The sequence below is a fragment of the Manacus candei genome, unplaced genomic scaffold, assembly GCF_025592945.1.
Source record: "Manacus candei isolate 608988 ecotype Guabito, Panama unplaced genomic scaffold, ASM2559294v1 h1tg000023l, whole genome shotgun sequence".
Lineage (NCBI taxonomy): Eukaryota > Metazoa > Chordata > Aves > Passeriformes > Pipridae > Manacus > Manacus candei.
The window spans coordinates 23448287-23462138 of NW_026138071.1; the positions used below are offsets into that span (position 1 = coordinate 23448287).

The window sequence follows — 13852 nt, forward strand, 5'->3', positions numbered from 1 at the left end:
GTCCAGAGCCATCCACTCATTTTCCTGTGTCTGTTCTTTTAGCTCACTCAAGCAAAAGTTCCTCTCTCTTTCCATAGAATCACAGAAGGGTTTGGGTTGGAAGGGATCTTAAAGCTCATCTCATTCCATGCCCCTGCCATGGGCAGGGACACCTTCCACTAGCCCAAGTTGCTCCAAGCCCCGTCCAACCTGGCCTGGAACACTTCCAGAGATGGGGCAGCCACAGCTTCTCTGAGCAACCTGTGCCAGGGTCTCACCACCCTCACAGGGAAGAACTCTTTCTCAATATCCCATCTAACCCTGCCCTCTGGCAGTGGGAAGCCATTCCGTCTTGTCCTGTCACTCCAGGCCCTTGTCCAAAGTCCCTCTTCAGCTCTCCTGGAGCCCCTTTAGGCACTGGAAGGGCCTCTCCAGTCTCCCCAGAGCCTTCTCTTTTCCTGGCTGAACACTCCCAGCTCTCCCAGCCTGTCTCAAGAGCAGAGGGGCTCCATCCTTTGGAGCATATTTGTGGCCTCCTCTGGACTCACTCCAGCAGGTCCATGTCCATCCTTTGCTTTAACCAATCTGTGCAGTCCTTGCTTTAAAACTAGCCAGGTGAAGCAGACAGGAATTGAATCAGCAGCACTGAGGTGGAACAGAGGCAGATGGTTCTGATCAGGATGGCAATATGAATAGTCAGATACTGGTCACAGAGCCACAGGTGTGAAGACTGTGGGTTAGTGGTACCCAGTGGTGAAGCCAGGTGGGCAAAGGGGATGCACAGGGTGTAAAGAGAGGCTGATCCTGAAATAAATGCACTGCTCCAACTTGCATGGACACCCCGAATCAAGTCTGGCAGCTGAAGCCACAAGAAACACAAGCCCACTTTGAGGGGTTACTTTAAATCTGTATTAAATAATAGCAGCAACCCTGGGGTAGAGAGAGACCTGCTGAGCCCAGGGTGTGGGTTTCCATGGCTGAAACATGGGGGGTTTATATATCTCTTTACTCCTTTCCCTGCCTTTGCAACACCTCTGTGGCAATCACCCTTTGTCCCTTGCTGCTCCTGTCACCTGTCCCCAACACTGTTGTGATCAGGCATTGGAGCTGACAACCATATGAGATGGAGACCTGTCCCAGGGCAATGCCAGCTCCACGGGGAGGTGGCAGACAGAGACCTGCACCCTGCCCTCACCCCACTAGTGACAGTGTCTTCACCATCCTGCCAACAGAAATATGTCCCTGTTTCAGGATGCCTCTGGTCCCAGTTTTGCCTGGGGATACCAACTAAACCCTCTGTGCTCAGGACACGAGATGGCTCCTTCAGTGTCACATCCAGCAGAACAAACATAGTCAGAAATCTTTTAAACCCATATAAAAAAAGGGGGGGGGGGGGGAAGGAAGGGAAAGCAGGGGATTTGAAGCCCTCATGCCACGAGGACAAACCCATTTCTGAGAACCCGAGTGCCCCAGCAAGTTGCCTTCCCCTCTTCTCTGCATTTAATGTTCTGATTTCCTTAAAGCAGCTTTTTTGGGGGAGGGAAAGTGATGGAGAAAGGTACCCAGTGTGAATCCTGTGGTGGAGTTGCACTGGTAACTCAGCTTTCAGGGCAGCGTGAACCACAGATCCTCCCCCTCCCCGCAGTGGGCGCTGGGGGTGTGATGGACCAGAAAACTTCCCCTTGTCCAAAATAACCCTGGGTCGAGGACAGGGATTAACATATTCCCAAACTATCTTCCTCAGCCAGCGGAAGATAAAATGCTGGTCCCTTCTGAGTCATGAAAATCCCTGTGCTGATTTGATGAGAGGGGACAGCGGGGAGGGGAGATGCCCCGGCTCGGTCCCTGTCAGGACTCGCCTCTGACATCAGCACGAAACCGGCCATAAAAACAGCGACCGGAGGGGACTCCGGCTCAGACAGCAGCCACCTGGCTCAGCGGGACGGCAGCCGGGCACCTCGCCTCGCCTCGCCACGGTAAGTGCAGCCCCGGCGGCGGGAGCCACGCTTTTCTCTCCCTCTCGTGATGCTTTTGAGCCCTGCTTTGCCTCCCCGTGTGTCTGTCCTTGCGTCTGTCCGACCGGGCTGGTGGGTTCCAAAAATCTGGTGGCCGCAGCAAACCTGAGCTCGCAGGAGCCCAATCTGCCTCCTGCTCAGCACGCTGCAAACTTTTCCTTTGCAAAAGTCCTTGGAATTAAAGCTGCCGCCACATCCGCGCCGTGTCCTGCCTCACCCAGCTCTCCCGCTTCTGCCCCCCTCGCCCTGGCAGAAATCAAGCCCATTGCTCAGCCGTGCACGCTCCTGCTCATCCCCTCAGTGCCCTGGAGTAGGTTACAGGGTGTTCCCGGATTTCCATTTCGGCAGCCCGGTCCAGGGGTGGGCGCCCAGGGTGCAGAGGTGACCGTGGTCCATTCATGCATCCCCCAGCATCCAGCAGCAAACCTCATTTGAGGCTCTGCAGCCTTTGCTTGGTGCAGCCAGCCCTGCACTTTGGTGGTGGCTCCTCTCCCCATCACCCAGGCTGTGGGATCCCGTGCTGCACCGGGGCTCCCAAAGGAGAAACGATGAACTCTGTCAGGCCTGACCCAAGGCACTAGGCTAGGACCAAAACCTGTTTTAATGAACATCAGGTTTGCACAACTCGTGTTTAGAGGGGATACTTTCCCAAAAGGTATCAGCCCCAGCAAAACCCCCAGGTTCTGATCCAGTTCTCCCGAGTGCTTTGCATCGCTGCTTGCCCAGGGATACCGTGACAGGGACACACATCAACAGCCAAATCCCTTCCCTCCCACAGCCGCATCGGAGGCCACCGTCTTTGTGGCGTGAAGTGCCAGGGGCCAGGAGACTTCGGAGCCGAGCCACTGCGGGCGGAAAGTGCTGGGGATGAAGCTGGGGGCCACCTGCCTCCTGTGCCTGCTGCTCGCCTGCCTGACCCTGCCCGTCGCCTACGGCCGCATCCTCCAGCGCTCCATGGAAATCAGGAGTAAGGAGAACATGAGTAAGGGAGTCCCCCCAATCAACACCCTGCTTCCAGCCCCCTCTGCATCCTCAGACTCAGCCGCATTTTTGGGGGCGAGGAGGGGGTGTAACGATGCAGAAGCAAAGGTTTGCTTTGAAACAGCCTTTGCAAGAGCTTTTATCCCTCTCTTCCCCCTTTCCTGCTCTCCTTGGGTTATCATCCCCCCACCCACGGGTGAAACGCCCTGTCCTCTCCCCCATCACCCCCTGATGGTTCCTCGGCTTTTCCCTTGCAGACCCGGACATCGACCCCTCCTGGTACACGGGACGCGGGATCAGGCCGGTGGGGCGGTTCGGGAGGCGGCAAGCCCTGGGCGAGGGCACCCACCCCATGGGGGGCCGGCAGCGAGCCTGTGCAGCCCCCCACCCTCCCCAGGAGGAGCGGAACCCTTGAACTGAAGCTGACAATAAAACCCCTTCTCCTCTCATCCCTGTGTCCCAGCCTCTCTATTCCAAAACGCAGCATGAGGGGGACGTGGGGGGGGGGGGGCAGGGTAGAGAGTGTAACCCCAAAATTTGCTGGTGTCATCACAGCCCAGCACTGAGGGTCTAGTGTGGTTTGGGGAGGGAAGGGTTAATTTTGGGAAGGGGAGGGAGCAGATGGGGTACAGGAGTGGCAATTAGCACCTAATGTCTCCCAGCTGCCCTAACAAAGGGGATTTAGGCAAGAGGAGGGAGCAAATCAGCCTTTTTTCGGAGGACAGGCTCTTGTCCTGCTCCGGGATGGCTCAGCCCTGGGGAAGCACCACAGGTGAGTGTCCTGGCTGGTGTGGGGTGCTGGGGTGGTTGGTCCTCAGGGGTAAGACAACCTCCCCTGCATGGGGAAGGTCTTCAAGGGTGTTTGCTGCCTGGCATTGCTCTCAGGCCATGCCCCAAAACCTCAGAGGTTACTGCCCTGCAGACAAGGTGAGTGCTGCTGCCTTTGGACAGAGCACAGGTGGTTTTTAATCCTTTTCCAGCCAAGGTGCATTCCCACATCTAACTCAAAATATGCAAAGGGGAGGCCCTGGAAGGCACGGGGTACTGGGACACCACTTGTTTGGTTTGGCCCCATTCTGGCTCTTATGTTGGCAATAAATCTGTGATTTCTCCCAAGGATGGGCTGTGACCCACTATGGGTTAGATGGGGTGAGGGAGCACTGGCTCTGGTCCCTGCCACCTCTAAGCTTCCCCACCTGCAGGTTGACATCCAGGACAGGGAAAAATAACACACCTTCAGGGCACTATTCTCTTTATTTGCAGCCTGAGTGTGAAGTCCCCAGAATGCACCTGCTTTGCTCTGGAAAGCTAAACTCTCTCTTTCCAGATGGAAAGGGAGATGGAGGAGGTGATGTGCAGCTGGGGTGGGGGGATGTCACCAGTCAGGGTTGGTGGTAGTGTTGCTAGCAGGTTGTGCTCTTCTCTGGAAGTGGAAGCTTGGTGGAAGAGAACCCTGTGCTTTAGCTCTCGGATGAAGAGAGTGCTAGAGGGTTGAAGAGGCCCTGTGCACCCAGGGTGGGCTCGGAACTCGCTTTGAGGGGCAGGGTGGTCAGGCTGAGCTGCTTCTGCACTTCTGAGTCCCCACTGCTTTTCACTGCTCCTCGTGGAGACTTCATCCAGTCATGGCTGAGGTCCAGAGTTGTATGTCCTCAGAGCCAGCAGCACCTCCTCTGTGGCGTGCCCTCCTTCAGGTCAATTGTTGATCTCTCGTGTGGGGATGGGGCAGATGCCTTCTCTTTTTCCCGACGCAGGAGCTCTTGGACTAGGAGGAAACATAAGGCAAGAAAGGGCTCTTTTCCCCTGCTGGTAGTGTGGGGTGTGATGGCCACACCATCCCACCCCAGGGGACCCATCCCACAGTTCCCCGAACAGCTAAACTGGGGACACCATTACACCCAGATTGGATACTAAAGCAAAATAAAATTGTGGCTTTGGGAGAAGGCCTGAAAGCCATCTCTGATGCTGGAGTATACTGGGATGGATCTGTCCATCCTTATGCCTTAAGGGGTGGCACAGGCTGGATTGGCTGGGAAGAAAATCTTGGTGGCAAGCAGGAGCAGTGAAGGGGATCAGCTTTGCAGGGGCTTGGGGCCGTGGTTCACCTGCTTCTGCTCTCACTTAGACCCATCACATGACTCACCTATGGCCATGAAGATATCATTTACTTGATGGTTGGATTTTGCAGATGTCTCCATGAACAGGAGGCCTTTTGTCCGTGCCAACTCTGCCCCCTCCTAAGTGGAGACAAGCAGAGTTATTACCCCAGCCTCTTCTGGGGCTGCTTTTTTGGCTATGATGGGTCAATAATTGTACAGAGATTTTGGAGGTGTCCGAAAACCTTTTAAACTCTTGGCTTTCCTTGGACATATCCCAGTGCTTGCTGGTGAGGGGGTGATGAGGGAACCACAGGCACTCACCTCAGTGGTGACCTCTCGCTCAGCAGCAAGGTCTGTTTTGTTGCCCACCAAAGCAATGACAATTTCATCAGGAAGGAATTTCTTCTCCAGCTCCTCCAGCCACAGCTTTGCTTTCTTGAGTGTTTCCTGGAGAAATGGAGACAAAACTGCTCAGTGATCTGGTTTTGATTTAATCCCTTTGTCTCAGACAAAGCTGGATGGGTGGCACCAAACCAAAGGTGGAAGAGGTGTGGTGGGGAAGTAGTGATTGCCCTCTCAGAAAAACAGGTCACCAGCCCTCAAACACCTTCAGGCATAAATCCACCTTGGATGGGATGCACCCTTTCTGCATGGCAGCAGAAATCATCCCAGGGTAGTGGCATGGTCCTGCATGGGCAGGGGCAGCCCCTGACATTCCAGGTGGAATGTTCACCTTCTCAGGTGGTGCTCATGTACTGCTTTCTGGTCTGCAAAGGACAAACACCATCATCTGGACATCTCTGCCCCACCAGTGTGCTGCAGCATGGCACGGATGGAACAAGCATCCCCTGCCTTACCTTCTTAGCAATGTCATAAACGAGGAGAGCAGCGTGGGCATTCCGGTAGTAGAGGTGGCAGACACTTTGGTACTTCTCCTGGCCTGCCGTGTCCCAGATCTCAAACTTGACGGTGGCTGCCTCCAGGTTGTGTGTGCGTGTGAAGAAGGAGCCTGCAAGCAAGATGCAGGGTATACGTTCACTTGCAGTAACAGGAGACACCTTAAGTCTGCTGCTGTGAGGTCAAACCCATCCTGAGGGTTGGTAACAATGTTCTAACGCGCAGAGTTGGGGTGGGTTTCTCGTGATCACTGGTACCGTTGATGGGATGATGTGCTGCAAGGCCGGGGGCCCTTCCTGACAGCAGACTTGGGTGGACACCAGGTTTGATGCCAGATAGTTCTGAGCTTTGCAGAACAGACCCCAGACAGAGAGGCACCACCACCTTGCTGGTGGGTCAGACCTGTGAGAGCTCTGAATAGGAATATCCACTGAAAGGGCTCACACTGGAGGGTGAGCCTCCATCCCCGTTCCCGGGGAGCAGATGGCTGCCTGTAGACCAGTCACAGCCATGGCAGAGGGATGGGAAGAAGTTCCATGGCACTTTGCTCTCCTCCACCAGCTCTGCAGATACAGGTGGGACTGCAGCCTCTGTTCCTGCTGTGCCTTCTTAGGCAAAAGCCAGGTACATCATGTAAAAGGAACATCTATAATGTCTAGATGCTGTAGGACCTAGGCAGGGGAGATTGAAACTAGATTATCTTTAAGGTGCCCTCCAATGCAAACCATTCTGTGAGACCCTCCTGGGGTGTCTTAAATAGCTGGGAGGGCAGCACAGGACCAAGCGTGCAAAGAGCAGATGGGCTGTACAGTTTGAATTCCAGGTTTCACTCATTTTGCTGCTCATCTGCCTCTAAAAAGCAGCACCAAGCCATACTTGTGTGATATGGATGTGGCTCTGCTTACAGCCTGGTGCTGAGCAAATGGTCTGCAGAGATGTGAAGGGGAAGGTCTGGCTCTTGGGCAAATCTGTATCATGTTCAGAAGTGGGTCTGTGCTACTGTGAGATGTACCAACCAGTTCTTCTCCATCCCACCCTGCTTCAAGGAAGTGCATCAGGCCTGGTGTCTTGTCCAGAGCCATCAAGCAATTGAAGCCACTCACTCACAGCCCACGGTTGGCAGGAACTCCCTGAAGTCATTTTTCACGTATCGGTAGGCCAGGCTTGACTTCCCCACCGACATGCTGCCCAGCAGAACCACCTTGTACGTGTAGGTGGGATGGCTCCCCTCCAGGGAGGTGCCTGGCATTGTTTCCTGTGCCATGGCCTGCAATGAAACCAATTCTGTTCAGTGTACATCTGCAGCTGATGCCAGCCTCCTGCATCAGGTCCTGACTGGTGCCAAGGGGACAGGTGGGGTTTAACCTCAGAATAGGCTGGAATAAAATCATTAATATCCTGAATCAAATCTATCAAAGCATCTGCCACTGTCAGTTATGACCAGAAGGTGGAGATCTTTAGGAAGGAACAATCGATGCAAGAAGCCTTCTTGGATGTGGACAAGGAGACTAAATTTGGTGTGTCTCCTTTAAGAGGACATGCTGGGGGAAGTTAATGGCAGAGGGACATGACTCGTGGCTGTGCCTTGCTCTTGAGCACACCTTTCTCACCACAGTGCTGCTGAAGAGTTTAGGCTGATGTTCTACATTTATTGTGGGTGCTGGTTATAAGTTATACCAGGAAAGCCCAGCTCAGGCATGGAGGTGATGCTGCTACCAGCTTGCTAAGGACACTGCCCAGGGAATGACTCGGCACCTCAGGATCTGATGGGCTTTGTGGTAGCCCTGCTTTCAGCAAGTTGCTTGAAAAAGCAGGAGCAAGAGGACCTGGCTCAAGCACCCCTGAGGACAGCAGCACACAAAGCAGATGGCACATGCTCTTGCACCATGGTAAAGAACCCCCAGACAGACCAAGCCCATGAAGTCTCACACCTCATGACTGTGTCAGCACAGAGTGTGACTCCACCCCACTCCTGATGGAGCTCCACTGTGCCCAGGGATGGCGGGGGAACACAGACCAGAATAACAGTGGTTATCTCAAACCTGACTCCGAGAAAGCTGCTGCAGAGTTTTGGCCATACCCTGGGAAGAGGATGGTCGGTGGGAGCCCTCCTGGGTGGCACGTGTCTCCTCCTCCCAGCCTTGAGGTCAAGGAAGCGACAGTGCCCTGCTCTTGGTGGGAACTGCCAGCACAGGGCAGCAAATAACACTGTCTTGGTTTGCCTTGGTTCCTCCTTACAGAGCTCCTCCTCCAAAAATACTCATGTGAACAGTTATAAATGGGAGAAGGAAGTTCATGCAGAGCCTGAAGATGAAGGCTCGTGGGGTGTTGAACTGAACAGGATGCCAGTTTGAGCGCTGCTGGAATGGGGTGCTTCCTTCCATGTGGAAGAAAGCCCTGGTCAGCCAGAGAGCAAGACCAGGACCTGCAAGACTTATAATGAAGATTTAGCGATATTTCTACCTGGAGCTCAGGAATCTGGCATGTGAAACGTTGCTGTTGAGCAAGAAGTACCTTTATGAAGACACCTAACAGCAGCACTAGCAATGTAGTTCCTGGCCTGGGAAGGTCTCTGCAACACCCCTCTCTGACAAAAGCCTCTTGTTCTTGCAAGCTGCTCATCCCACGTGTCTCCTTTATTTTGCCTGTCCTTCCCCTGCAATCTGGCAGGCTCCAGACCTTTAATTCTTCATTAAGGCTGTCCTTAAGAGCATTCTTTGGTTGGCTGAACTGAGGTCTGTATCTTTAGATCCAAATAGCTTTCCTGCTCAGTTAAATGGGCTTTAATTCCCTTAAAGAACACAGGTAACACCACCTTCCCCAGCTCATACAGCCCCTGTGTTGAAGAGCAGGATTGTGGTTTGTGCAGAACAGCTAGTCAGGAGTGGGTAATATTATTTAAACAGGAAAAAGATAAACTCTGCAGCACAGCATAACTGTGCTCCTTGTGGTATTGATCACATACACTTGCCTCTTTATAGGCTGGAAATAAGACTGCCATCCATTCTGGGCAGTTACTATTGGTGATAAGCCACAAAACTCTCTAAGGAAGCAAGAAGCTGCTTGAAAACCACCCAAGATTATCTATACTAAACTCAGTTTCTCATCATTTCCCTCTGCTGCTCTCTGTTCAACGTCATAAGGTTGAGTTGATGCTGGAACAAAACTCACCTGAGATTTACTGCAATGAGTTTTGCCGAAGTTCATTTTAAACAACTTCTTTCCCAGAGAATGTCTCCCTTTCCACTCAAGGAGAATGGCAAGGAAGAAAAACACGTGGCTTCTTTCTAATTCAATGAAGAACAGGGGGAAATGGTGGTGGTTTTGTCCTTTTTGTTTGTGTTTTTCTTGGTTTTGGTTTTTTTCTTGGTTTTGGTGGGTTTTTTTGGGGTTTTTTTTTGTTGTTGTTTTTTTTTTTTTTTTTTTGTTGGAAAAAGAGTGTACAGAGTAAAAACCTGCACTTTCTGGCTAAAGGACTACAGGAAGAGCATCCAGATATCTCATGTGGTTCGTAGTCACCCTTCTGTAGCTGCTCTATGCTTCGAGGAAGAGACCGTCACTAAGACTTGGCTTAGGGTTACAGTCAGCTCCACAAATTCCAGGATGCTGTTCTGGCAGGGTCACCAGTCCCTGCTCCAGGTGTGGATGTCACAGCAAACATCATCCCTGTCCTTCCAGCCAGTGTCTGTGCTGCTGAGGAAACACAGGCTTGCTGTAGAAACCTTGCTGACTTCCCTGAGCAGATCCGGGAGAAATACTGACAAAAACTTTCCTGTGCATTTCTGTAAGTTAAACCCCAGCAGAGTGCATGAGCATGCTAGAAAGTTTCTGTCAGCATAACTAGAATAAGTTCGGTTGATCTTATTACAAACTCGAAACTCTGAAGGAGTCACCAATGCTTTGGTGTAAAACGGCTTTAGCAAATTTTTCCACACAGGCTTTCAAAGGCTGAGGTGTAACCTGAACTGGGACTGCTTAGATGCTGGATTTTGTGGCTTTTTATTTTGATCCTGGTAAAGAATAACTCAGCAATTTGGGGAGCAGCTTGGGGAACAGCTGAGGTGTTGCAGGTCCTGTCCTTGTGCCTAGAGGCCATGCTGAGGGGCAGAGAAAGCTGAACCTGCTTGGATTCAGTATAGTCAGAGTTAAACCAATTTATCTTCAATCGACTGTAAAAATCCTGCTGGTGGATTTAGCCTCCAGATACAACTTAATATTTTGTGACAGCTGTGTCTAGAAGCAGATATTCGGGGCAAGATTGCTTGATCTCACACTTACCTTGAAGGCAAGTAGCCAAATGGCCAGGACACAGATCATTTCTCACTTCCTGACAGAGGATTAAACATTGCTGCACCCAGGAAATTGTGTTCTCAGCCAGACACCCCCATTCCCCTGTCTCATTGTCTCCTCTCTCCTTCCCTTGGGCCAGCTCTGACCAGCATTAATCAGCTGTGTCCCTATGGAGCCCACTGTAAATCGAATTAAAGGTGATCTCTTTGCCAGCTACGGCAGCAGCAGCGCCAGATCAGCAATATTGCACTTGAACCACCCATTTCCAAGAAGGGATCTAGTGAATATGTTTATGAGGGTGACCTAGTTGTTTAGCATTAGCAGGAAACTGGATTTTATCTAAGGAGTATCCTTTCAAACTCGTCGTTTATCAGCATAAAGACTAGTAATAAAGAGAGAAGCATGAGGTGACAGTGTGTGCTAGAATGTGACAGCAAGGGCTTGGCTGTCGCCACTTTGTAAATTAGTATCTCTGCAGCATTTTTAACCTGGGGTGGAGGGTCCTGGTCTATTAACTGTGTGGGGATAAGCCTTTTATTTCCAAAGGAAAGCAGTAAAAAAAAAAAAAAAAAGGAAAAGTAATGCATACCTTTTGAAGATGAAGTTACCGAGAAGTCTCATTTAAGACTGTTTAACTTCCTGGGAAATTAATGTTGTTTAAGTGTAATGATGTCTAATTGATGTCTAAGCTTTTCTAAATCACAAGCTCTAAGAAAGTCCTAAAACCATTAAAGACATTTGCTGAGTTTCTGCAGGGGTGCAGCAGTGAACCAGAACCACAGTTAATGAGCTCCTTGGAAAAAACACAGGACTTCAATGCTTAACTGTGTAAGTCTGCAGTATCTAACCCTGCAATTTTTGGTCGTGATACTTTAGGTTCTTTCACACTTAGATACTTAATTTTTTCCCCCACACGAGATAGTTGTCATGCACCTACGTCCCCAGTTAACTTCCAGTATTCAACTTAAAGCACTCCTCTGCTTTTGGGAGCCTTCTCCTAGCTGCTAAAGCTCTGGCAGTGCTGATGTGGGAGCATGGTCACTTGGAAAGTTCACTTAAGCCAAGGTTACCAGGGGGTACAAAAATCCCAACTGCAAAGACTTAAGGTGTAAACACTGTTAGATTTACATAGTGCTGATTTCTCAGGGCAATCAGCTCTCCCCAGAGCTAAGGGGAACAGAATAAGGACCATTAACTGTTCCGGGAAATACGGCAGCAATAAATGGAGACTGCCTGGGCTGTGGGACACACCGAGCACTCTGCTAAGACCTTTGCAGTAGCTCTTTGGCTTCCCGAGAGGATGGGGGTAGGGCAGAGGGCTTCCTAAGTCTTCCTAAAACCTCTTCTCTTGGGCAGAGACTCACTGAGGACTGTGCCACCCTTCGTGCTGGCTGCACCTTCGCGCCTTGGGTGTGGGGCTGCTTCCTAGTGGGAGGATGAGAGTCCCGGTGCTTGTCTGGGAAAGGCACCTTGGAGACGGTGGGTTGGGTCTGGGGCCTGCCTCACGGAGAATCCCCCAGCAGAGGATGCCTTTACCTTCCCGAAGCCTTGCTCTCCTCCCAGGGTTCCAGTCTGTGGTGTCAGGTGTGGTGGGATGATGGCCCCATCCGTCTGTTCCAGCCTCTTGGTGCCAGGGGCAGGTGAAAGCGAAACCACCCGGGAGTGGTGTCAAAGGTGGGAGGCGACCGGAGATCAGCGAACCTTAGACCCGACGCCAGGTCTAAGGTCTGGGAGCCAGGCAAGACGAGAACACGGGGCTGCCGTCACAGGGAGCGGAGCCGGTGGCCATGCCCCCTGCACTCCCTCCTTCCCCACCTCCTTCCCTCCCCACTTCCCACGCTGGGGTCTGGCAGTGGGTGGGTGACACATGGATGAATGGGTGAGTGTGTTTTTCCCCATGCCATAGGGTCCAAGACCAGCCTAGTTATCGGGGGAATGGGGAGGAAAAGCACCTTGGACTCCACCACAGCCGGAGATGTGGCGTACCAGGGATCTGTCCTTCCCCGGGTTTTTATAATACAGCAATTTCTGCTGACACACATTAGACCTGGCTTTGGTCCTGTGCCAGGCACGGGCTCAGGTAACTTAGGTTTGGGATTGCGAAGTAGAATTGTTTTCAGGAGCGTGGCTGATTTACTGTGTGTGAGAAGACACACCCACTTGTCTTGCAGAATGCTTGGGCTGTTGAGCTTGGGAAGTGCAAAGTGAGCAAAAACCGAGCATTTTACTGCCTGTCAATTAAGATAATAGCTACTTGCCCCAGGCAGCTGGGGCTTAGTGTTTTGAAAAAGGCTACTCTTGTTAAATCTTCAGTATCTTGAGAGAGAAATCACAGCATGTTAATGCATTGGAGTGAAAATGGCAAGATATGATAATTAAATATCTAAATTAAGGTAGTTCTGTATTTCTGTCACTCATCATCACAGGCAGTATCTTTTCTTCAAGTAAGATGTCTGAGAGTAAAACAGACTTCACAAAATCTAGTCCTAATAGTTATAGGGAGCAGGGTGAAAAGCAGAAGTCCTACAAGAAAGCTTAAAAATAATATCAGCCTAGTTTTGAAATGAGAAGCATGTCTTGTGACTTCCAAGGCCTGAGCACTGTGGCTCAATTGCTTCTCATTTCTATGGTAAAAAGCCATGTACAGATGCCCGAGAGTTGCACAGATTTCATGCAGGAGCTCATGTGGAATCACCATGAGAAGTCTTGGTCTGCAAGCAAAATTGGAGCATTTCCCTTCATTTGGGAATGTGTGCACAGATTTACACTGTCACAGCAAAACTTGAGATGGATATACTGAAGCCTGGGAGCAGATTTTACCCTCTTGCCAGAGGGAAGGAAAGTGTTTACCTTCCCAGGTCCTTCCCATCAGCTCTGCTGAGGCTAGAACAGAATCTGGGGATCCTTTGAGGATGATTCCTTAAAACCCTATGAAAACCCAAACTGTCTGAGGCTCATATAAATTTTTCAGCCCCAAAGCAGTTTAATGCCCCCCCCTTCCCTTTCCCATAACTTGTTTCCCACATGAGCTGACTTAAAGCCTTATTTTTTTTCCAGGGCTTTGCATCAGTCAGTCCTTTGGTACAAGTCTTTGACCCTGGGCACAGTTTCCCTGGCACAGCACATGGGTAGGAAGGTGTTTCAGGACTTTGGAAGGGCTGGGGGCATGGACCCCTTAGGCTGGGATTGCTGCAGGAAGAATCTTTGCCCACAGCAATGAATGATGCTGAAAGGCAGTCTGTTCCCTTTTACCACTGGTTTGGACCTACAAGCTATGGTAGCATCATGCACCTAAATTAAGCATCTAATTTTTTGTAAAAAAAAAAAAAGGCTGGAAGGCTTTGAAGCCTTATGAAAGGACTGCTTTGTTGGTGCTAAGAGAAACTTGATTACCAGTTTGTGCTGCTGCAATAAGCACTCATCTCGTGCTCTGTTATTTTCATACCAGTCTCCTCTGCCTGAGCACATGACACATCTCAGATGCCTTTCACAGAATATTCTGAGTTGGAAGGGACCCACAAGGATCATCAAGTCCAACTCTTTAGTGAATAGCCCACGCAGGGAACAAAACCATGACCTTGGTGTTATTGGCAG

General features: G+C 51.0%; 2 protein-coding genes across 3 annotated transcripts; one reads left to right on the forward strand and one right to left on the reverse strand.

The window, feature by feature from the left end:
- The first annotated feature begins 1861 nt into the window (after nucleotides 1-1861).
- LOC127471242 (prolactin-releasing peptide-like) lies at nucleotides 1862-3390 on the forward strand. Its single transcript, XM_051787987.1, has 3 exons — nucleotides 1862-1955; nucleotides 2773-2961; nucleotides 3233-3390. Exons 2-3 carry the CDS (start codon nucleotides 2862-2864, stop codon nucleotides 3388-3390), a joined length of 258 nt encoding a protein of 85 aa, XP_051643947.1. The 5' UTR covers nucleotides 1862-1955; nucleotides 2773-2861.
- Nucleotides 3391-3641: 251 nt separating this feature from the next.
- On the reverse strand, nucleotides 3642-12388 carry RAB17 (RAB17, member RAS oncogene family). 2 transcript variants are annotated; one of them, XM_051786800.1, is made up of 6 exons: nucleotides 11795-12388; nucleotides 7072-7235; nucleotides 5929-6080; nucleotides 5393-5518; nucleotides 5116-5209; nucleotides 3642-4737 (listed from the first exon to the last, which is right to left on the reverse strand). In XM_051786800.1, exons 2-6 carry the CDS (start codon nucleotides 7106-7108, stop codon nucleotides 4625-4627), a joined length of 522 nt encoding a protein of 173 aa, XP_051642760.1. In that variant the 5' UTR covers nucleotides 7109-7235; nucleotides 11795-12388; the 3' UTR covers nucleotides 3642-4624. The 2 variants fall into 2 exon arrangements, with proteins under 2 accessions (XP_051642760.1, XP_051642758.1); XM_051786798.1 differs by having other exon boundaries at nucleotides 4186-4737; nucleotides 7076-7235; nucleotides 11795-12373.
- Nucleotides 12389-13852: the final 1464 nt, after the last annotated feature.

What these genes read in the sequence shown, in the direction of transcription:
- LOC127471242 (XM_051787987.1), top strand. Translation starts at nt 2,862, where the DNA reads ATGAAGCTGGGGGCCACCTGCCTCCTGTGCCTGCTGCTCGCCTGCCTG. An exon ending in GCGCTCCATGGAAATCAGGA is followed by an intron (nt 2,962 to 3,232) that starts GTAAGGAGAACA and finishes TTTCCCTTGCAG; the next exon opens with ACCCGGACATCGACCCCTCC.
- RAB17 (XM_051786798.1), bottom strand. Translation starts at nt 7,232, where the DNA reads ATGGCACAGGAAACAATGCCAGGCACCTCCCTGGAGGGGAGCCATCCC. An exon ending in TTTATGACATTGCTAAGAAG is followed by an intron (nt 5,519 to 5,928) that starts GTAAGGCAGGGG and finishes CCATTTCTCCAG; the next exon opens with GAAACACTCAAGAAAGCAAA. An exon ending in AGCGAGAGGTCACCACTGAG is followed by an intron (nt 5,210 to 5,392) that starts GTGAGTGCCTGT and finishes GTCTCCACTTAG; the next exon opens with GAGGGGGCAGAGTTGGCACG.